General features: G+C 46.0%; 1 protein-coding gene across 1 annotated transcript in view; it reads right to left on the reverse strand.

Annotated features, from left to right (window-relative positions):
• Window positions 1-15,076, reverse strand: part of SNX13 (sorting nexin 13) — a 109,950-nt gene extending 94,874 nt beyond the window's left edge. The window contains exon 1 of the mRNA XM_018576335.1: window positions 14,877-15,076. Coding sequence (XP_018431837.1) covers window positions 14,877-14,888 — 12 coding nt within the window. The 5' untranslated portion in view covers window positions 14,889-15,076. The remainder of the gene's footprint in view (window positions 1-14,876) is intronic.
• Window positions 15,077-22,248: the final 7,172 nt, after the last annotated feature.

The raw sequence follows: 22,248 nt of genomic DNA on the forward strand, positions 1-22,248 counted from the left end.
TTTACATATTCTAAACACTCTGTAGAACAAGCCCTCACTGACCTCTGTAGCTACAGGCACTGTGGAGGAACTCATCTTCCCAGCAGACCTTTTAGCCCCTTCACTAAAAAAAAAAAAAAAAAAAAATCACATCAGCATTCCGCTCTGCATGCTGATATGAATTACTGCTCTTCCACTTCCTGGTTGGGTGAGACACTGGTGATACAGCCCTGGCCTCACAGATGCATCCTGGAAAAGCTACACCACTAGTGCCTTCCTGGGAAATCTCACCAGTAACTGCTAAATCTCACAAGACCTCAGGGAAAAGCATTTTGCCCCCCTCAGATGGTGTGCACTATCACATGTTCCAGGAAATAGAACCAGAGTTCCAGGAAGTAAAGTTTGATGGATTGTGAAAATGACCACCATGAGAAGAATAGGGAGGAAAAGAAAAATAAGGTATGCAAAGAATACAAAGTCTGCAATTATCTAGAAGTATCTGTTGGTGGATTGCCATTACTAAAAATTTCCAAAAGGTGCCATTTTAAAAATAAGGATGATGTTCTCCTTGAAGTTCTCTCCTGGATAGTAGGCATCAAAAGGTGCTAAACTGCGTTTCTTTGAACTGCCCTTCACTAGGCCACCATGAAGCTCCCAGTGCTTCATGGGAGGCATCCCTAATTACATATCCCTATATACATTTTTGAAAGTCAGTGTTGATAAGCGTAGTACGGCCTCATAAGAGACTGCGCTCGGCCTGGTGACAGGAAGCAGGACTCAACACATAACTGTATATGTGGCAGCTGTGGGAGGGACGGGAGAAGAGAACTGGACCAAAGTTTAACTCAAGTCCCCTAAACAAACAATATTAAACACTACATGTCAGTGGTGTCCTCTGTACAATTCTTAAACAAAACGCAAAAACCATCTCTAAAAACATATCAAAGTATCAAAAAGTCTCTTTTTTTTACATAGCTTCTATAATAAAACAGTGCAGAAAACAGTTATCAGTGATCCTGATTAGTCATAACTGTTCCTCTGTCTAGCACAAAAGGAACATGTGCCGTCACTTGCTGGTGAAACAAAACAAAAAAAAGTTGATGCGTCAGCGAAAGTTCAAAACAAGATATTTCTCAATGTCTCCTGAGGATTTAATCCAACGATTGTATAGCCATTCAAAGGAACTGCATGATGTCACAAGGTAGATCAATTCTGACAGCAATATTAAATCACAAAGACATTGGAATACTAATGATATGGTTCTAATAAATAGTAAAGTGATGATAGGACATGACTGGGGAATAGACTTCTCCACCCACATGAAAAGGAGCTCTGTGCTTTATACAGGCTACACAAACTGCCAAGTGAAATCTCATATCCTAGAAATGTAGAGGGAAGGGGATACATGACTTTCAGATGAAATGTATTCAATTATTGTATGGCATTGGCATTTGTCCTGGCTTCATGTAATGCAAGCTAAAAATAAACAAGGAAAATCACTGCAGTGTTTTGAAGCTGATCTTTGCGATAAGCAGATATTGTCTACATATGAGAAGCATTCTTGCTTAAACAGGGGTGTGGAGTTTCGATCACCCCACGCCCGGGACATGCAAAAGAGAGCAACAAAATATTAATAAGAGGAGTTGCACCCCTATCTTTAAAATGACAACAAAAGGCACCTTTAGAAATGTTTAGTAATGACAATCTACAAATACTTCTAGATAATATCAGGCTTTTTATTCTTTGCATGCCTTATATCTCTTTTCCTCCCCAGTCTTCTGACAGTGGCCATTTTTACGAAAGGACGATTAATATATCTTCCTTTACTTACTGGAACTCTGCACATGTGACCATGCACATCATACCAGGGAGGAAACTGCCTTTCCCAGATGAGATTTCCCAATATTGCTCTGTTGATGTAACTTTCCCAGGTAGCAACTCTTAAGCACAGGCTGCATCGCTAATGCCCAAGAGGACCAGGAAGTGGAAACTAATGAATGTAAGATGACTTCATATCACATGCAGAGCTGAATGCTGATGATATATTTTGAGTGAAAGGAGGTAAAGGTCCACTTTAAAAAAAGGAGAACTATGGGGTTAAGGCTTTTCCCCATAGTTCTCCTTAGGGCAACGGGAGGACACAAACTAGCGTCCTCCCGTCACCCTAAGCTCAGTATACCGCGAGCGACAGCTCGCGGTATACTGAGACACCGCACCTGGAGCGGATCCCGACGTAGATGACGGGATCCGCCCTGCTGCGTGAGTGACAGCTGGCTCTGCCTATCTAGAGGCAGAGCCAGCTGTACCCGCCCCCTCCCCCGTCCGTTCCACCAGTCAGCGCAGTCTCATTGCCACAGGTCGGCTAGAACTATGAGGTGAGTGAAAAGCACTCACTTCATAGTTCTCCTTTAAGTACAGCAGGGAACAATTACAACTTACGTCAAGTTTTTTTCTGTTGGTTTCTGTTCCAGTAACACACATTCCCCTAATTTCCTTCTCTGTTGTTACCTGTACAGGAAGTGATGGAAAATCTCCCCGGGATAAGATGTCATCCAGTACCATAATGTGTCAAAAACCCAACAACATCTTTTTGGCAGCAGTCAGCTGTGGCAGGAATAGTAGACTTAATATGGGGGGGGGGAGGAATAAAGCAGAAGTCACTCAGCCCTGTGAATATGCACTACCCTGTGTCTCAACTCTCACAGCCCGCCGTCTGAGCTACCACTCAACATCTGATCAATGTAACATGATCAAACGAAAAAACAACTCCGCTAGGAAAATGTGTGCCTCTAATTAGACCAGCCGCAACTATATGTGGTTGTAACACCTGTGTAATAATGAATGCAATTTTGTTGTGCTAGGTCAGTGCTAAATACAAACAAACACTTTATAATAAGTGATGGGGAAAAACCTCAAAAACAAACCATAAGTCAAATGATCAACAAAAGAAATGTTAGACCTAAGATGTGTGACTAAAAGTGCAATACACTTTGAAACAATGATACACTACAAAGTGAAAATATCTAAGTAATGTAGTGCCAATTTTCCTTTTAGGATGTCAGTGAACAACCTTAATAAATAAATAAGTAGTGAAATATAAAGGAGTGCATTATTGCTATATCTAGTTTCCACCAAAAATGAAAAATTATATAACAATTGTCCACTGTGTCTCTCAGAGAGATTGAATGGATGCAATACCAGAGGGCTGCGGGGTATTGGTAGATTCCCTTACAAGAACACTGAATGTCAGTCATATAATATCCAACAGGGCTCCTTCTCCGTTCTCCCAAAACTCTTCAAGAGAGGGGAGGGAAAAACTCTGTTTTACTTCATACGGACTCCGCCATCTCAACAGCAGAATGTCTGCAACCACACACTAAGAACGTGGAAAGAGAAAGGAGGAGGGTGTCGTCTTTGTTGGATATCATCGCAGACGAGATGGAGTGTTTTTAGCACTGACCTAGCGCAACAAAATTGCATTCAATGTGACATGATCATTGCTTGCTGGAAGCAATGCATGATGGGATATGTAGTCTTGAGCACTGATATTGCATCAAAACAAGCAGCAGGGAAAGAGATGCAAAGCGCACAGGGAATCCAGGAAGTTGGTGAAAGTGATGGGCAGACAGAATTATTCAAGTAAGTTTTAATTGCAAAAAGAAACTATAGTATGGATTCCTTGTGCTGATGTTATAGCAGGTAAGTTTTTGCTGCGACTTCAGAACTGCTTTAAAAAAAGGGGTGCAGGGAGTAGCATGACTTTGTCACATGACTGACAGGTCATGTGCCAGGGCTCTCTTCCTAATAGTAAAGTATGTCACCAGCACACCATGATTCAATCTTCAAGCAGTGATCATTTTATTGATGCACACGCATCTTGACACATTGCAATGTTTCGGGGCCACTTCATCAGCCATCAGGGATCTCTTCCTAGCTCAGAACCTTCTCTGCAGTATTATTCCAGAAACACTCCACAGGATACAGCAGGCTCCATGAATGAAATATAAAAAGCAGAGGCATTGTGGAGGAATCTGGGCAATGAGAGTGCAGACTGCACTACGTTGAAAATGGGCCCCTACATTTATAAGTGAGTTTGTATTAAAAGGAATTGAAATAAAATAGGAGTGATACATTCGAGATAATATTCGGCACATAAGCAGGAAAGCACTTATATGGACAATGCAATACCAAAGAAGATATGCTATGAAATAACGAATTAAAATGTTTCACTTCCTTTTTTGTTGTTTTGTTGTAGTGTCACGTATCGAATTCTCCCATCTCACAGCCTAAAAATTAGAAGTGACTTTTTGCTGGCCATAGCAAACAGGTGCCGTTAAAGCTGAACTCAGCTGGTGGACTTTTTGTGTTGTAATGAGGAAAGGCGCAGCGTCTGCAGCCATTTAGTAGTAAATAGGGATGTACCTATACCAAGTACTGTACTCAATACATGTACAGATACTTTTCGTGCTCCAAGACTAGAGAAAAATGCAAAAATTAGGAGGCAGGTGTCATTTGTAAGGAGCTCCCGGGATTTGTACATCTCTGTTGTAATGTACGATTTTGTTTTTATAACTATAAATAAAAGGGATGCACAGATACCAGTTTTGCAAGTACAAGTACTGATACTTGCCCAAGTACTTACAAATACAAGTAATGATACATTTTTGTTTATTGTCATGCGAGTTTATGTTTTAAAACAATACAAACTAATGATTTCAGGACAGTGGTGGAGCTCCAAGCTCCACCCAGCTGCAACCGCTGCAACCCTGGTAGATCTCATGAAAATGCCAAGTATCTGCACTGGTATCTGAAAAGTATCGGTGCATCCCTAATAGTAAACTTTAGGGCTTGTGATCTACCTTTTAAAGTAGTATTAAGCCCTCGTCTTTTTTTATCTGCTACATATTCAGGGATAAGTTGCAAACATTTACTGCAATGCGTTTCCAAAAAGTCTGGCCTAGCCTCTTACTTTTGGTTATTGTAAAAAAAGAAAAAACACGCTACTTCTTCTCGCTCCACCGCTGCTGCCATGGATTTCTGGCCAGGGTGGCCGATCAGTGTTCACATGACTGTCCATGGGACTACAAGTCCCATAATTCCTTTGCTCTATTAACAAATGGTGCATGCGTCACCAGCTTAGAAGTTTATCTGGCAGTCAATCACTGTAGGAGGAGCTTGTGATTGAGCCATTCAGGGATAGTTCACACTAGCCACAGTTGATTCTGGCTGGAACGCACTGGATCGCATTGTGGCCGGCTCACTTTTTTCTGGGGCGGGAGGGGGTGCGGCGGTACAATAAACTCAATGGCACTGTAGCCACGATCAGCCGCATGGGAACGCAAGGCACATCAATGCCTGGGGTCCGGTCCAAAAAAATAAAAATAGAGTTTGCAGCATTTTGTCTGACCGAAACAGACAGCACCGCACCGCAAACATTGATGTGCCTTGCGTTCCAGTGTAGCCGGAGGGTGCGGCTACGATGCCAATGAGTTCAATGCGCCGCCATGCCCCCTACCGCCCCACAACAAAGTGAGCCGGCCACAATGCGATCCAGTGCTTTCCAGCCAGAGTCTGTGGCTGGTGTGAACTAGCCCTCACAGTGTTCGGAGTTGCCTAGGCGTGTGGATTTACAGAGTAAAGTCCAAATCCCATTCGCACTGCCACGGTCTCAAAACCACAATGTATATGTGGTGCCCAGGTGACCACACGGATGGCGCCGTGCAAAACACTAATAGTAAATAAAAGTAATTCACCGGCACACACTTGAAGGGTTTTTAAAGTATTAATATACTTATTCAATACCCAATGTCACATACTGTCATACGGTATGACAGTATGTGACATTGGGTATCGTAAGGGTGACTTAAGGGAACCCTGAAAGAGGAACAGAGCCACCCTATGAGCCCGGAGTGGGCTACTCCAGCCCTCCATCTGTGCTTTAACTACAAATTCCAACATGCATCTGGAGTCATGCCTCTAACTGTCAGCCTTGCAATGCCTAATGGGACTTGAAGTTCCACAGCCGGGGTTGCTCACTCCTGCTTTAAGCAGAAGCAGGGGCTCCTGAATTTTACAATACAAATTGCGGAGAGGTGACAGCAGGAAAACTGAAGGCAATCATCAAACAAGATAAGTGCAGATGTTTGCTGCTGTATGTCATTTTTTTAATTGGAAAGTTTAATAAACACATTGAAGCAGAACTCCGGGCAAAAATAGGCAGGGGAATCAAAAAGTACAGGCAATAAATTACGCAGTAACCGGAACAGAGAAAAGCTTGGGCAATGCAGCATAATTACATAGCCTCGTGGATAGTTCGACCATGTACAGCGCTCGGACTTTAGTCGAGTGGTAGTCACATGGATGGAAAAATGGATGCTCCATTGTAAGATTGCACCATCGAAGAACAATGTGCTGTAGTGCACTTTCATTGGGCAGAGGGAGTAAAAACAGTGGAAATTCACTGTCGGATGTTGGCTCAGTATGGTAATAGCACCATGAATCAATAAAAGGTTTATGACTGGGTTCCCAAACAGCTTACTGCTACGCACAAGCAACAGTGTGTGGAGGTTGCAACCCAGTCATCGAGACGGTATAAAAAAGATCGGAGTTTTGTGGAGAGAATCATCATGTCTCGGTGACGAGACATGGGGTAACCACTATGACCCGGAGAGCAAAAAGAAAGAGGCGCTCCGCAGTCACAGGTTCCCCTCAGATGATGAAGTAAAGGAAGCTGTGCACACCTGGCTTCAGGAGCAGCCGTAAAGTTTCTTCTCTGAAGGAATACAGAAGCTAGCTGAACGATACAAGTGCATGGGGACTACATGGAAAAGTGATCTGTTTAAGTGCTCACAGTTGCTTCTTTCAAAGCCATTAAATGTATTTTACCTTTACTAATTCTCCCTCGTATTATTAACTCTTACAGTGGGGCTACGGGGCTACCCCCCCCCCCCTTCCCTGCAAGGGTTAGCTGCTCATTTGGGTCTATGGATGAAAAAAAAAAAGTTATACTCACCCGATCCGAGGCAGCAGAGCTCCTTCGAGTGTTTCTCTCTCTCCGCTGCATTGATCTAAGGCAGTGGTTCTCAACCTGTGGAACCTCAGGACCCACATTTGTCCTTGCTCATTAGGTTGCACCGCACTGGAATGCACAGCACTGCAGTACCACATGTTCCGGTGCGGACGATCAAACTGTGGGCGAGAGTTGCGTTTGGGTTGCCATTCAAATTAACTGCAATGCAGCGCACCTCCTACATCAGAACGTGTGGTAGGTGCAACTGCGTGATACAGTGTGTTAGTCGCATGAGACTGTGCAAATAACGCACTGTACTACTGTATACACACACATACTTTTTTTTTCTCAATTTAAGGTCCACCCAGTCTCCCTAACTTACGAGAACTGGAGTGCATCCTCAGCCTGGGGTCCAGTGTGGGCTGTTGTGCTGTGACGGAGCTCTATCCATTTATCCAATGCTTGTACAACTCCTTTGTAGAGTAGCTGGGAGCCAGAATGTGACGTCACTCAGGTCCAGGCACCTCTACAGGACATGCAAGGGAGCTGCAAGCAATGCACGCATGGATGGGGCTCCCTCACAGCATTACCCCCAGCCCACGCTACCTCAAACTGACACTCAGCACAAGGCAGCATATTTTGAATGGCTGCTTGGTGCAAGAACTGACAGTGGCTGAGGGGCCTCTCACCTACCGCAGTGGAGGGCATGTGGCGACCCACCAGTTGAGAACCACAGATGTAAGGATCCTCGAGTACAGTGTAATGGATGTGAGGACGCAGAGGGACATACTATCGCTGCAGTGAAGGAGGAGTGAGGCTGGAGGGAGTGCTGCCGGCTTGGAGGATCGGGCTAGTATAACTTTTGTTATTTTCAACCCTAGACACAAACGAGCAGTTAACCCTTACAGTGCTGGGATAGCCCCACTGCAAGGGTTAATCATATTTTTGCCTGAAGCTCTGCTTTAATTCCAAGTTAGCTATTATACATCCACTAAAGATTCATGGATGTTCATTCTGGTTGCCCCAAATTTGCTATCTACACTATCAAGAACCAAAATGAAAAAAGAAACATTTTTAATGAGAAAAATCCCACATATAACGAGCGAGTTTTAGTTCCTTATTGAAGAGAAGCATACCCCACCTCTAGTTCTGGTGATGAAGCTGCCCTACAACTGAACGTGGCTTTGCATGCTCACAGCGAGTCTGTCTTGCTGTCTGGATGTATTGATCACAGCTATAACAACAAAACAATCCTCCGGAGACATGTGAGCTTATTTTACATCACGGATGTTCTAGCAGACGTGGTTCAGATAGTGAAATCCTTCTGCAAATCACAGCGATCACGGCCCTGTCACAGCACTGTCAAATTATTTGTCACTGCGTCAGGTTAACCTCTCTACGCTTTAAACTCGGATAATTACCAATCGCCAGATTTTTACGTATTCATTATTTTTCTTTCTACAAGACACATAAAAAAACAGCATTTTGCTTTAGAATGAGGTTTACATACAACATGTATGAACAACCCACGTACACTCACTTGTCATTGTGTTATAAAGTCAAAGTGACATTTATTGCTCCAGCTGAAAACAGATCTGACATATAAAGCCTGCCAATAATGTCATATAAATTCCAAAGTGCACACTTGACCTGTGGAACTCGAAGAAAAGTGAGCGACGGTCTCCATGAAGATAACACGTATTATAAATATATACCCACATCAACAAAATAAACACGGAGAGAATTCTAGTGAAGAGAAAGTCCGCAGCATACATGAATCCGCCTACCATTCACATGAAAAAATAAGAACTAATAAGAATACAAACTGTAAGAAATGTATACAGGAAGTCCCAGATAAGGTTCTGTAGCTTTGGTCTTAAATTGATTTGTATGCAAGCTGGATGGAACAGGGACATTGTTTAAGTGTAACTCCAAACCAAAAATGTTGTTTTCGTTTTGGATAGCATAGGGAAGGGTTAACCCTCTGTAACGTTTGTTTTGCTGTGTGTGCCCCTGTTCCGAAGATTTCACCTCAATTTCTGTCCCTGTGACAATTGGACTTTGAATATTTTGGGTTGTCGTGGAAACAAGGATTGGGGATAAAGCTTCGGTGCAGAAACCTTTTTCCCTCATAACTCTTACAGGAGTGAATTTCCCTTCCTAGGGGTAGATTTCCTCTCACTTCCTGTTGTCTTAAGGACAACAAGGCGATCGAACTGCGGGCGGGGTGCGTGGCGGGGGTGCCATTGACTTTAAGTCACTGCCACGCCCCCTCCCAACCCTCAACGCAAGGAGCCGGCCAGCTTGCGCTCCAGTGAGTTCCAGAGGGCGAACGCTCCGGAACGCAGCCTTTGTGGTGTGAACCGGCCCTAAATGCAACTTGGAAAGATGTTTGTACAACTTCCTGTAATGTACAGTACCAGACACAGAAGAAGAGACGGGCACCCATCGTCTGCAGCCAACTTCCTGTAATGTACGTACAGTACTACAAAACAGACGGACACGAAAGCGCAGTAGCATTACAACTACTGGAACGCTGCGTGGTACATTTTGGCTGCAGCCTGGGACCCCCCGCTGTACAGTAATAGAGTAATAGCCTCTGTTTAAAAGTACGAGTCGTACGTAAGTGGGATTTTTGTAACTCAGGAACTGCCAGTACATCATTTGTCTGGTTCGGTTTGTATCACAATAGTGCAGAATGATGCTCCAGATTTAATTAAAGACTCCAGGAAATCTCAAAATTAACCCTTGCAGTAACCCAAAAGTAAACCTGTACTGCAAGGGTTAACTGCTGGTTTTGGTCAGGGCTGGGGTGGCCAACTGTTGTGGAACTATAAGTGCCATAATGCATTGCCAGTAAGGCCTGGTTCACACCTAGGCGTATTGCATATGCACGTCTGTAGCGGTAAAAAAATTGCGGTAAAAAAAAAAATCGCGCGACGAACACGCGTTTCCGAGGGCTACTTGGCTGTATCCCAATGGAAACGCGCAACAAAAACGGCCCAAAGTAGTACATGTACCTTTTCAGGCGTGGGGCGTTTTGTAGCGCGTTAGGAACGGGCTGAAATACGCCAAGGTGTGAACCAGACCCATTGAATACAATGGGATTTAGATGTTTGAGCGTTTTGTAGAGCGTTCGTCGAGCGTTCAGGTGTGAACGAGGCCTAGGCTTACAGAGGCATGACTTCCAGAGCCAGAGGCATGTTGGGATTTGCAGTTAAAGCACAGCTGGAGGGCCAGAGTTGCCCACCCCTGGACTAGGGACTAGAATAAAGAAAATTCACTTACCTGACCCTCAGTCCTGCATCAGTGAGTGCTCGTCGCTCTCCTTCACCACAAGCTGGTGGAATGTCCCTCGTGATGTCACGGGTCCTTAGATCGCTGGAGCCCGGGAAAGAAGAAGCTGATGGGACTGGTCTAGCAGCCAGGCAGGCAGAGGATCAGGCGATAGTGTTTTCTTTACTTTAGCCCCTAGACCAAAACTTCTTTCATAAAAAAGGGCCTGCAGAGAAAGCGTGTTACCCATAGCAACCAACTGGATTCTAGTGCAGGTTAGAAAATTCAAGACTCGGGTTGCTTTCTATGGGCAACAAAGCCACTGCTCAGACAATTGTATGAATAACAAGGGACAATAAAAAAAATTAAAATCAAATATACAGAAACAGGTCAAATAAACATTTCCTATTTTTGCCTCATTACGTCAAACGTACAAAATGACGAGATTAGGAGCAGCGATGATACACAGTCACAGCTCACGGCTCTCAGGTTCATTATTAGCCCTACAGAGCAGTACAGTATACAGTCCTGCTGCTCGAGGTCTCTACAGGCCTTGCCATTCTCATCCGGTTATTATGAACTTGGCAACTGTAAGCCGATTTACCATCCGAGATATCTGCTCCTTTGTTTACACACATTATCCTCCAACCGTCCTGCTGCCTTTCCAATTACTACCGCTAGTTACCCGTCAGCCTAGATCAGGCATAGGGAGCTCATAGGAGCAGAGTACCTTACCCTGTCACCTACCAAGGCCTGCACCTACCTGACTGCAAACTATACTAAGCCACGAGGCGCTAGGCTTTTTTAATGTAGTTTTGAATAGCACAGGAAAGGATTAGGACAGTCAGGTTTTTTTGTTTTGTTACAGAACTATACTAAGTCTCCATTCACATATAGCGCTTGCATTTCCCCCCGCAGTATTCCGTGCGAAAGACTGCACGGCAAACAAGCGCTAAAATCTTTACAACTGCATGGATTCCACTCGTTTATGGCTATTACTACAGCAGCGAACGTGCGGACTCCGCCCCCAAAAAATTGCGCTTGTACTATTTTGCGGGACCCGTGCTTTCGTTCTGCGCGGTCGCCGCAAAAGTTTGGACAATGCACATTAAAGTGCATTGTGTTTTATGTTTAGAGCGGTTCCACGCATATTCATACAGCCGAATAAGCACGGACAACCGCTCCTGTGTGAACGGAGCCTAAGATAAGGGGATTAAAACAGTATGAAAAGCTGAAACCTTTTTTTGTTTTGTTTTAGGGCCCGTTCACACCAGATGCAGTGCATTCCTGGCCCGATTCTGGCCAGAACGCACTGCCATGCATTGCGGCCGGCTCACTTTTTTGTGGGGCAGAAGGGGGTGTGGCGGGCCATTGAATTAATTATTCTAAAGAGGACAATACAAAGGACTGGTTGGTAAGAGAAAACAGATTGAACAGGAGATGAGGATGTTTGGTCCAGGGCAGGGGTAGCCAAACTTCCACCTTCCTGCCATTGCGGAACTACACATCCCATAAGGCTTTGCAAGACTCCGACAACCACAGGCATGGCTTCTAGAGGCAGAGGGGTGATGGAATTTGAAGTGTCACCACAGCAGAAGGACCACACTTTGGCTACCCCTGATGTAAGAATGTTATAGAAAAAAAAATGCATTATTTAACAACATTTGACAAGTTTGGTGACAAGCCGTCACCTCTCCTTCACAGAAATGATCACTCACTTCTGTGTGCCCCCCAAAACTTGCCCTTCTAGGTTCCATACTGTCATCGCCTGCCCAGTTGCCTGTCCCTGTTTGTTGCCTGAATACCTCTTCCTCTTAAATCTCATCATATACACATGTCCAGCCTGCGCTGTCTCCTTTAAATCGGAGTCCCTATTATTCCTTTCACCTGCCCCTCCAGTCCTATTCTGCTGTCACTGGATACGCATCATCATCTGTCCTTCACTCTTGTACCTGGATCCCTAATCCTGGGGCGACCCACCCGTTCTACATGCTTGGTCACCTCCAACCTCATACTGCTGGGCTGTGTGTGGATTATATTCCTACTACTGTGTCCCAAATGCTGGCCTAGCTTATTTCACTCCTGTGTCTCCATACGTGAGGTCACTGACATGTGCTGCGTGTTGTCATTTGTCAGCAATCTTCTCATCTTTCCTTGTACCAGTAAAGTAGTTAAATGAGCCAAGCACCTCCACTTCTGTCATTTGTCACTTGTATAGTGTACCTGTTTCCTCTTACTTTAATGTCCCTAACACTGCTGTCACCTATGCCACCATCCCTGTACAGCTGTCATTTGTCACCTATGTATTCCACTGCCATCTGTGTCTGTGTCCATAAGGCCACTGTCACCTATCCCTCCATCCCTGTACAGCTGTCATTTGTCACCTATCTATTCCACTGCCGTCTGTGTCTGTGTCCATAAGGCCACTGTCACCTATCCCTCCATCCCTGTACAGCTGTCATTTGTCACCTATCTAATCTATTCCACTGCCATCTGTGTCTGTGCCCATAAGGCTGCTGTCACCTATCCCTCCATCCCTGTACAGCTGTCATTTGTCACCTATCTATTCCACTGCCATCTACCTCTGTTTCCATAAGGCTGCTGTCACATATCCCGCCATCCCTGAACAGCTGTCATTTTTCACCTATCTATTCCACTGCCATCTACTTCTGTGTCCATAAGGCTGCTGTCTTCTATGCCTTCAACCTTTAACATCTGTCACTTAGCACCTGTCTGATCTACGGCGGTCTGTCCTTTTACCTCTGTGGCTCTGAGGTTGCGGTCCCCTATCCATACAACCCTGTACAGTGGTCACTTGTTAATCCTCTTACCTCTGTGATAATGCCGCTGTCACCTATCCCTCCATTCCTGTACAGCCGTTGCCTATCAGGTCCCATGCTGTCTATCCTTTGATATCTGTGTGTGGAATGCTGCTGTCATCTATCACTCCAGCCCCATATAGCTGTCACTTGTCTTTTGTCTAGTCCGTTTCTGATGATCCTCTTACCTCTATGCCCCTAATGCTGTTGCCACCTATCCCTCCCATACCTGTCCAGGCCAACCATTGTCTATCCTCTTACTTCTGTCTCTCTAAAGCTGCTATGACCTAACCCTTCAACCCTGTACAGCGGTCACCTGTCACATATCTAGTCTGCTGCCCTCTACGTCTGTGTCCCTAATGTTGCTGTCATCTGTCCCTTTAATATCTGTCACCTGTCTGATCCACCGCTGTCTGTCCTCTTACCTCTGTGGCTCTAATGCTGCTGTCATCTATCCATTTAATGTGGTACAGATGGTACCTGTCCGGTCCACTGATGTCTATCCTTTTACTTTTGTGTGTGGAATGTCGCTGTCATATATCCCCCCAACCCTGTACAGCTGTCACCTGTGTTGTCCACTGCTGTCTATCCTCTTACCCCTGTGCCCCCAATGCTGCTGTCACCTATACCTCCAGCCCTGTACAGCTGTCACTTGTGTTGTCCACTGCTGTCTATCCTCTTACCCCTGTGTCCCGAATGCTGCTGTCACCTATGCCTCCAGCCCTGTACAGCTGTCACTTGTCATGTGTGTTCAGCTTCTGATTATCCTCTGACGTCTGTGTCCCTAATGCTGCTGTCACCTATCCCTCCAGCCGTGTACAGCTGTCACTGGTCTATGCTCAGCTCTGTGCCCCCCAATGCTGCTGTCACCTATCCCTCCAGCCCTGTACAGCCATCATCTGTCTGCTGCTATCTACCTTACTGTATGCATGGCCCCACAACACTGTCCTCACGTGTCTCCTCCCACCTATACACTGTCACCCCAGTGCTGTCACCTGAGCAGTCTGCTCTCACTTATACACTGACACCCCAGTGCTGTCACCTGAGCAGTCTGCTCTCACTTATACACTGACACCCCAGTGCTGTCACCTGAGCAGTCTGCTCTCACTTATACACTGACACCCCAGTGCTGTCACCTGAGCAGTCTGCTGATCTCTGCTCTCACCTATACACTGACACCCCAGTGTTGTTACCTAAGCAGTCAGTTGGTGTCTGCTCTCACTTATACACTGACAACCCAGTGCTGTCCCCTGAGCAGTCTGTTGATGTCTGCTCTCACCTATACACTGTCACCCCAGTGCTGTCCCCTGTACAGTCAGTTGGTGTCTGCTCTCACCTATACACTGTCACCCCAGTGCTGTCTGTCCCCTGTGCAGTCAGTTGGTGTCTGCTCTCACCTATTAACTGTCACCCCAGTGCTGTCCCCTGTACAGTCAGTTTGTGTCTGCTCTCACCTATACACTGTCACCCCAGTGCTGTCTGTCCCCTGTGCAGTCAGTTGGTGTCTGCTCTCACCTATACACTGTCACCCCAGTGCTGTCCCCTGTACAGTCAGTTGGTGTCTGCTCTCACCTATACACTGTCACCCCAGTGCTGTCTGTCCCCTGTACAGTCAGTTGGTGTCTGCTCTCACCTATACACTGTCACCCCAGTGCTGTCTGTCCCCTGTGCAGTCAGTTGGTGTCTGCTCTCACCTATACACTGTCACCCCAGTGCTGTCTGTCCCCTGTGCAGTCAGTTGATGTCTGAAGTCACACAGCAGAGCAATGTATGAGCCTCTCAGCCCCCCTTACCTTTGGGATCATGGTTCTCTCCGGCCAGTGTAATGTCCTAGCAGCGCAGCATTATAATCCTAGGGAGGAGGGCTATCCTCGGCACGGATGTGAGCCCAGACCCTGGCCGACCCCGTATGCCCACGGCCTCCGGTAGCTCCACAGTCTGACCCACCCCTACCCTTCGACCGCCTCCGGAAGAGCCGCCATGTTGTTTTGGGGTGACAACAAACCCCAACCCCTATGGAAGGACTGGAGATTACTGAGCAGGCGTGGCTAACGAGGTTCCGCCAATCAGTGAGCAGCCCGGGCATACCCTGTCAAGCATGGCGCCCGCTGACTTCACTATGCTCCGCCCACCAGCGTTAATTCAGCCAGATAGTCTCCGCCCTGGCCATAAATAAAACTCGTAATTGACGGCTGGCTCGGCCCCCTATTGGGCTGAGGTCACGGGGAGGGGCGGAGCCAGCTGACAGTAGCTTGGCCGTCGCCATAGAGCTGAGCTGAGCTGAGCTGAGCTGAGGTGGAGTGGACAGGTCAGTGTCAGGAGACACAGTTCATCTGCACTGATCACATGAGGTGACGCTAATGTCATAACCGAGAGTAATAAAAGGAAAATGTCTCTGCTGCGTTCTTTATATTACCTTACGATGCAAAGCAAGTTTATTTTTATCGCAGACATCGCAATTTTCATGGTGCCATCTTCCCCGGGCTCCTATGTACACCTGTGCCCCGGGAATCGCAGTCTGACGTCTATGTGCACGGGCACACATCAGGGCACGAGTAACCATTAACCCTTTTGCTACCAGAGCCATTGTTGCATTTTTTGTTTGCACGTTAAATAACAAGTTTTAGGCCTGAAGATTACTTCAAACCCCCCATTATATATTTTCTGTGAGCTGAGACCCTGGAGAATAAAATGTTGGCAGCTGCAATTTGCATGTCACACAATATTTGCACAACTGTTTATTAAAGGAGAACTCCAGGAAAAATGTTATTAACCCTTGCAGTGGGGCTACCCCCTGCACTGCAAGGGTTAATGGTTTGTTTTCTGTCTAGGTGCTAAAATAAAAAAAAGTTCTACTCACCAGACCATCAGAGCCGGTGTTCTATCGAGAGCTCCAACTCATCGAGATCTCCAACTACCTCACTTACGGTGCTCAGAAAGACTGGAGCTCTGTACAGTTGCGGCACGCATAGCGTTTTCAGAATACTCGTCGAGTTTGCCACCTGCTGAATATTGTTAAAATGCAGCCGTACAGAGCTCCGTCAGTCTTTGTGTTTTGCAGTCTAAAGCCGTCTGGTCGAAATCTCCAACTCTCAAGTACCCGGCAGTGAGGTAGTTGGAGATTTTGACGAGTTGGAGCTTTTGATAAAACACCGTCTACCTGCTTCTGTGATCAGTGAAGAGTGTCTCCTCCTCCGCTGCACACATGGACTGCTGCTCCGCGTCCTCACGTCTGTGCACAGTATATAGAGCGTGATGACACCAGGATCCTGAGACCGCTGCAGCAAAAAGGGAGAGAAGAGACATTCCAGACACTGGTCTAAGAACAAGCCGGCTCCAAGAATCAGGTGAGTATAACTTTTCTTTTTGCACCTAGACACAAACAAGCACTTAACCCTTGCAGTGCCAGGGTAGACTTTCCCCCTCCGCTCCAATGGTCTACGGTCCTGTGAGTCATCACTTCCTAGTGTATAGGATGTGAGGACACTGAGGAACATTCCATCGCTGGACTGGAGGAGGAGACAGGTTGAAGAGACAAGAGTCAGCCAGGATCGCAGTTCAGGTGAATATACAGTATCTCTGTTATTTCCAGTGACGTGCGGTACCTTTTGTTCTGGGTGAGGCATTCCCCAGCCTTGCCCCCAGCTAGGGATGTCCCCGATACCACTTTTTCAGGACCAAGTACAAGTACTTCCCCTCATGTACTTGCCGATGCCAATTACCGATACTTTTTTTTTTAAAGGGACAGGTGACTTTAAATGATCCATAGTACAACTACATGTTCTGTACTATACAGGTGAAACTCGAATAATTAGAATATCGTGCAAAAGTAATGGCAGTAAGTGCTGCAAAAGGAGCCCAAACCAAGTACTGAGTACATATGCATGCTTGTACTTTTCAGAGGTCCGATATTGTTCTATGTACAATCCTTGTTTTATTGGTTGCATGTAATAATCTACTTTTTTGAGGTTGTGGATTTGGGGTTCTTGGGGTTTTCATGAGCTGTAAGCCATAATCATCACAATTATGACAAATCACAGCTTGAACTATCTTGCTTTGCATGTAATGAGTCGATCTCATATATTAGTTTCACCTTTTAAGTTGCATTAGTGAAATAAATGAACTTTGCACGATATTCTAATTATTCGAGTTTCACCTGTAGATCCTGATTTAACCTATGCATGTTAGCAGCGGAGAATTGTAACTCTATTGCTGGAGTGTAGGGGAGGTGTGTGCTGTATATATGCACTACATATACATTACACACGTCCAGTACACTGCAGTAATAGAGTTACAATTTTCCCCTGCTAACATGCATAGGTTAAATCATGATCCATAGTACATAACATGTAGTTGCATTATGGATCATTTAACCCATTCATGTTAGCAGGGGCTAATTGTAACTCTATTACTGCAGTGTACTGGACGTGTGTAATGTATATGTAGTACATATATACAGCACACCACTCCACTACACTCCAGCAATAGAGTTACAATTATCCCCTGCTAACATGAATGGGTTAAATGATCCATAATGCAACTACATGTTATGTACTATGGATCATTTAACCCATTCATATTAGTAGGGGATCATTGTAAATCTATTACTGCAGTGTATTCTATATGTGGTACATATAGAGCACACACTGCAGACAATTATCCTCAGCTAATATAAATATGTTCTTAATAGGGACCCCCCCCTTGCCCTCACTCACTGTTCGATGATGGCCGGCGCCTTACGATGTGCCTCGCTGGTGAGGTCGTAGTCGGCGCTGTGCGGGAGAGCAGCGGCGAGTGAGCGCTGGTGCGGTGGGAGGAGCTCCAGATGGGGTCCTAATTTAGCTGGCCGGCGACTGCCCGGTTGCCAGCCAGCTAAATTAGGACCCCACTTGGAGCTCCTCCCACCGGCCAGCGTTGACTCGCCGCTGCTCTCCCGAACAGCAGCCGGAACACAGAGTAGAGGCTGTGACAGCTCTTGCCTCACTAGTTAGGGTTCACAAGCAGTGGGGAAGCCCTCTGTTGTGTAACCTAACTACCTGTCAAAAGCTGGATGCAGCGGTGCCTGTAATTAAGCTTGAAGCTGACAGCTTTTTCCTCCATATTACTAGGTGAGGCTCTGCCTCCCCTGACCGCACGTCCCTGTTTAGCTCCCTAGGGAAAGTGAGCACTTAAAGTAGTACTAAACTCGGAAACTTTTTTTCAGTATTGAGTCTAGATCAAACTAATATACATTGTCCAGCAAAGTATTTATTTATATTTTTGATCAAGCACAGTCATCATGTTTCTGAACAGTGAGCTCCAACTCTCCAGCTCAGCTGCCCTGAACATCCTGTCCAGTACAAGATCACAAATGACAGCACAATCTCCAGCAACTGTTCATCTACTAGCTTGGAGAAAGCTGGAGTGAGAAGTTGGGGCCAGGGGGGAGGGAAGAAGCTTGGTTTGCTGTGTCTGTGTGTTTGAGGAGACACACACAGCTTACTAGCACACACAAGGGTGACTCCATAGCACTCTGCTTGAGAAAGGGGCCACCCTAAAACAGGAAGTCATGGCCAGTGCTCAGGGGACCAGCTGATTTTCAACACTAAGAAGCAGCATCCATTGTAAATGATTTCATCAGCATTTGAAATAGCTGAAAACTTTTGACTTTAACAACCCTTTAACCCTTGCAGTGCAGAGGTGTCCCCACTGCAAGGGTTAGGATTTTATTTGCCTGGAGTTCTTCTTTTCTATCACTTTAGCAGACCAAAAGTAAGCAAATAGAAGACAATTTGATAGTTAAAGAAATCTGAGATGCAGATTAGGACCATAGGCAGCTCCATAAAAGCAGAAGATGTTCCCAATGAGGAGCCATCTGGGCAGTTTCTGTACTGGAAAGAGGGAGAGTTTCTGACATGGTGAGCAGGACTAATTCTCCACTCGTCACTTCAGAAGAAGGAAGGGCAGAAGTATTACTTACTGGCTAGTATCAGTCAAGGATGGGAGTATGTCCTGACCATTATATGAGCCATGGGAGGACATTCTCTGGGAGATATCTGTCCATCCATGGCCACCCTTTGACTCAACCAGCCAATCCAGTGGTCAACGCAGGCATCTGAATGCATGTTTAACCACTTGATGACCGGGGTGTTAGTCAATGGCACTGCAGCCACGCCCCCTGGCCACAGTGCGATCACCCGCCCCGGAACGTGTGGCACATCAATGCTGCATGCACTGTTTTTTCTGACCGCACCGGAACGCAGGCATTGATGTGCCACGCGTTCCGGTGCTTGTGATCACACTGCGGCCCCGGGGCGCGGCTGTGGTGACATTGACTTCTATGCTCCGCCACGCTCCCTCCCACCCCAGAACACAGTGAGCCAGCCGGGATGCGATCCACTGCGTTCCGGCACCGAATCGGGCCAAAACGCACTGGGGCTGGTGTGAACTAGCCCTCAAGCATTGGAGGAGAGATCAGCAGTGGGGGAATGCTGATCTCTCCTCCGTTGTTGCTAGTGTTTTTCTCGATAGTTCTCTTTAGGGTGACGGGAGGGCATATACTAACCTCCTCCCGTGACCCAAAGCTCAGTATATCGCGGGCTATTGCATGCGATATACTGAGAGCGCTGCAGCCAGGACGGATCCTGACAATACTGTCGAGATCCACCCAGCTGTGTGAGTGACAGCTGACTCTACCGATCTAGAGGCAGAGCCAGCTGTGCCCGCCCCGTCCCCTGTTCGTTCCTCCAGTCAGCGCTGGCGGATAGGAGAGGGGGAAATCCCTGCAGGGAGACAATCGGGAAGTGAGCAGATCTGTGCATATTTCTGCTCACTTCATGATCGATAGAGCTGACTTGTGACAGCTTCTTTGTCACTGGTCGGCTCTAACTATGAGGATGATTGCAAATCACTCACCTCATAGTTCTCCTTTAATTCTTCATGGCGTAGATTCAACAAGGTGTTGGAAATATTCCTCAGAGATGTTGGTCCATATTGACATGATAGCATCACGCAGTTGCTGCATATTTGTCGGCTGCACATCCATGATGCAAATCTCCCGTACCACCACATCACAAAGGTGCTCTATTGGATAGAGATCTGGTGACTGTGGAGGCCATTGGAGTATAGTGAACTCATTGTCATGTTCAAGAAACCAGTTTGAGATGATGTGAGCTTTGTGACATGGCACGTTATCCTGCTGAAAGTAGCCATCAGAAGATGGGTACACTGTAGTCATAAAGGGATGGACATGGTCAGCAACAATACTCAGGTAGGCTGTGGCATTTAAACGCTGCTCAATTGGCACTAAGGGGCCCAAAGTGTGCCAAGAAAATATCCCCCACACCTTTACACCACCACCACCACCACCAGCCTGAATCATTGATACAATGCAGGATGGATCCATGCTTTCATGTTGTTTACGCCAAATTCTGACCCTACCAATGAATGTCACAGCTGAAATTGAGGCAACATTTTTCCAATCTTCTATTGTACAATTTTGGTGAATCTGTGTGAATTGTAACCTCAGTTTCCTGTTCTTAGCTGACAGGAGTGGCGCACGGTGAGGTCTTCTGCTGCTGTAGCCCATCTGCTTCAAGGTTCTATGTGTTGTGCGCTCAGAGACGGTATTCTGCATACCTTGGATGTAATGAGTGGTTATTTGAGTTGCTTTTGGCTTTCTATCATCTCGACCCAGTCTGCCCATTCTCCTCTGACCTCTGACATCAACAAGGCATTTTCGTCCACACAACTGCCACTCACTGGATATTTTTACTTTTTCGGACCATTCTCTGTAAACTTTAGAGATGGTTGTGCGTGACAATCCCAGTAGATGAGCAGTTTTTAAAAAACTCAGACCACCCCGTCTGGTACCAACAACCATGCCACGTTCAAAGTCACTTAAATCTCCTTTGTTCCCCATTCTTATGCTCGGTTTGAACTTCAGCAAGCTGTCTTCACCAAGCCTAGATGCCTAAATGCATTGAGTTGCTGCCATGTGATTGGCTGATTAGCAATTTGTGTTACCAAGCAATTGAACAGGAGTACCTAATAAAGTGGCCGATGACTGTATATGCACTCAATATTTTGGATCCTAAAACAGCAAACCCAACTAAAGTTTGTTATTGATAAATTCTGGTGGAATAAATTACTCAATGGTATCTATTGGAACCCCAGCAGTGAAAATTGTCCACCAGATTGTATTGCTCAGCTCCCAATGCCCTGCATTCATACTACTCTTACTGCAGGAGGGTGGTCACCTCTGTTGCTGTCCCCTCCATAAAACTTTAAGAAATCAAAATGGAGAGTGAGATCCACAAGCTATGGCTACAGCAGGCATCTGGACCTAGGAAGTCCAGCGCAGAATGCCCAAGAAACCACTTGTAACCTGTGTGCATTTAGCAGAATGGAGACTCGAGACAACTCTAAAGTCCTCTTCAGGAATTCTATATTAGCCAACAAATGTTTGTAGAAAACAGTGAGGGGAAATGCTTTTGTACAACTCTTCACCAACCTATCAGGGCAGTTTGGCAAATTGGTAAAAAGAAAAGAAACGCAGCAGCAAAAGTTTGCTGTTCCACAAAGTGGGCCTGAGAATGCTTACCCTGAGCGCAAAGGTTCGCTATATTCAGCTCTTTCAGACTTCCCTTCCAATAGCCCATACTCACACAAATAGAAAGATTCTAACAAGTTTCTCTGGCAGAGAAACTGCAGCAAAACCAGATAATTCACTCATTAGAGTTCCCTCCAGGGTGCAACCTTTTAAGCGTAGTGAAGCTGACTCCTGCACCTTTCTCTCCGTAACAAGAACACTGATATGTCTTTAACTATAATCCCTCTCAGGGGCCCCACTATGACGCAGATTGTGCTATTTATAGCACATCTGCACCCAGAATGGGTGCCGAAATATAACAGAAATTCTGTGTATAAAATTGACACACTCTTCACCAAGATGATGCCCAGAGCCAATAACAGAGCACATCAGTCCTATGCTGCTTTCCCTCTAGTGCCAGTGTATCATGTGACCTCTCTATTGACACTAAGGTGATTTCCAGGGAACCAGTCCAGCCTGGTGCCTTTTGTCGGCAATAAACAGAAGCCTCTCAGCCACACAGAAAATACAGGGAGGCGGGCAGTGGTGAAAGATCAGCACTTGCCCCTCCTGCTACTAATTTAATACACCATTAT

The sequence above is a fragment of the Nanorana parkeri genome, unplaced genomic scaffold (genome assembly GCF_000935625.1).
Source record: "Nanorana parkeri isolate BGI_ZX_2015 unplaced genomic scaffold, ASM93562v1 scaffold64, whole genome shotgun sequence".
Classification (NCBI taxonomy): domain Eukaryota; kingdom Metazoa; phylum Chordata; class Amphibia; order Anura; family Dicroglossidae; genus Nanorana; species Nanorana parkeri.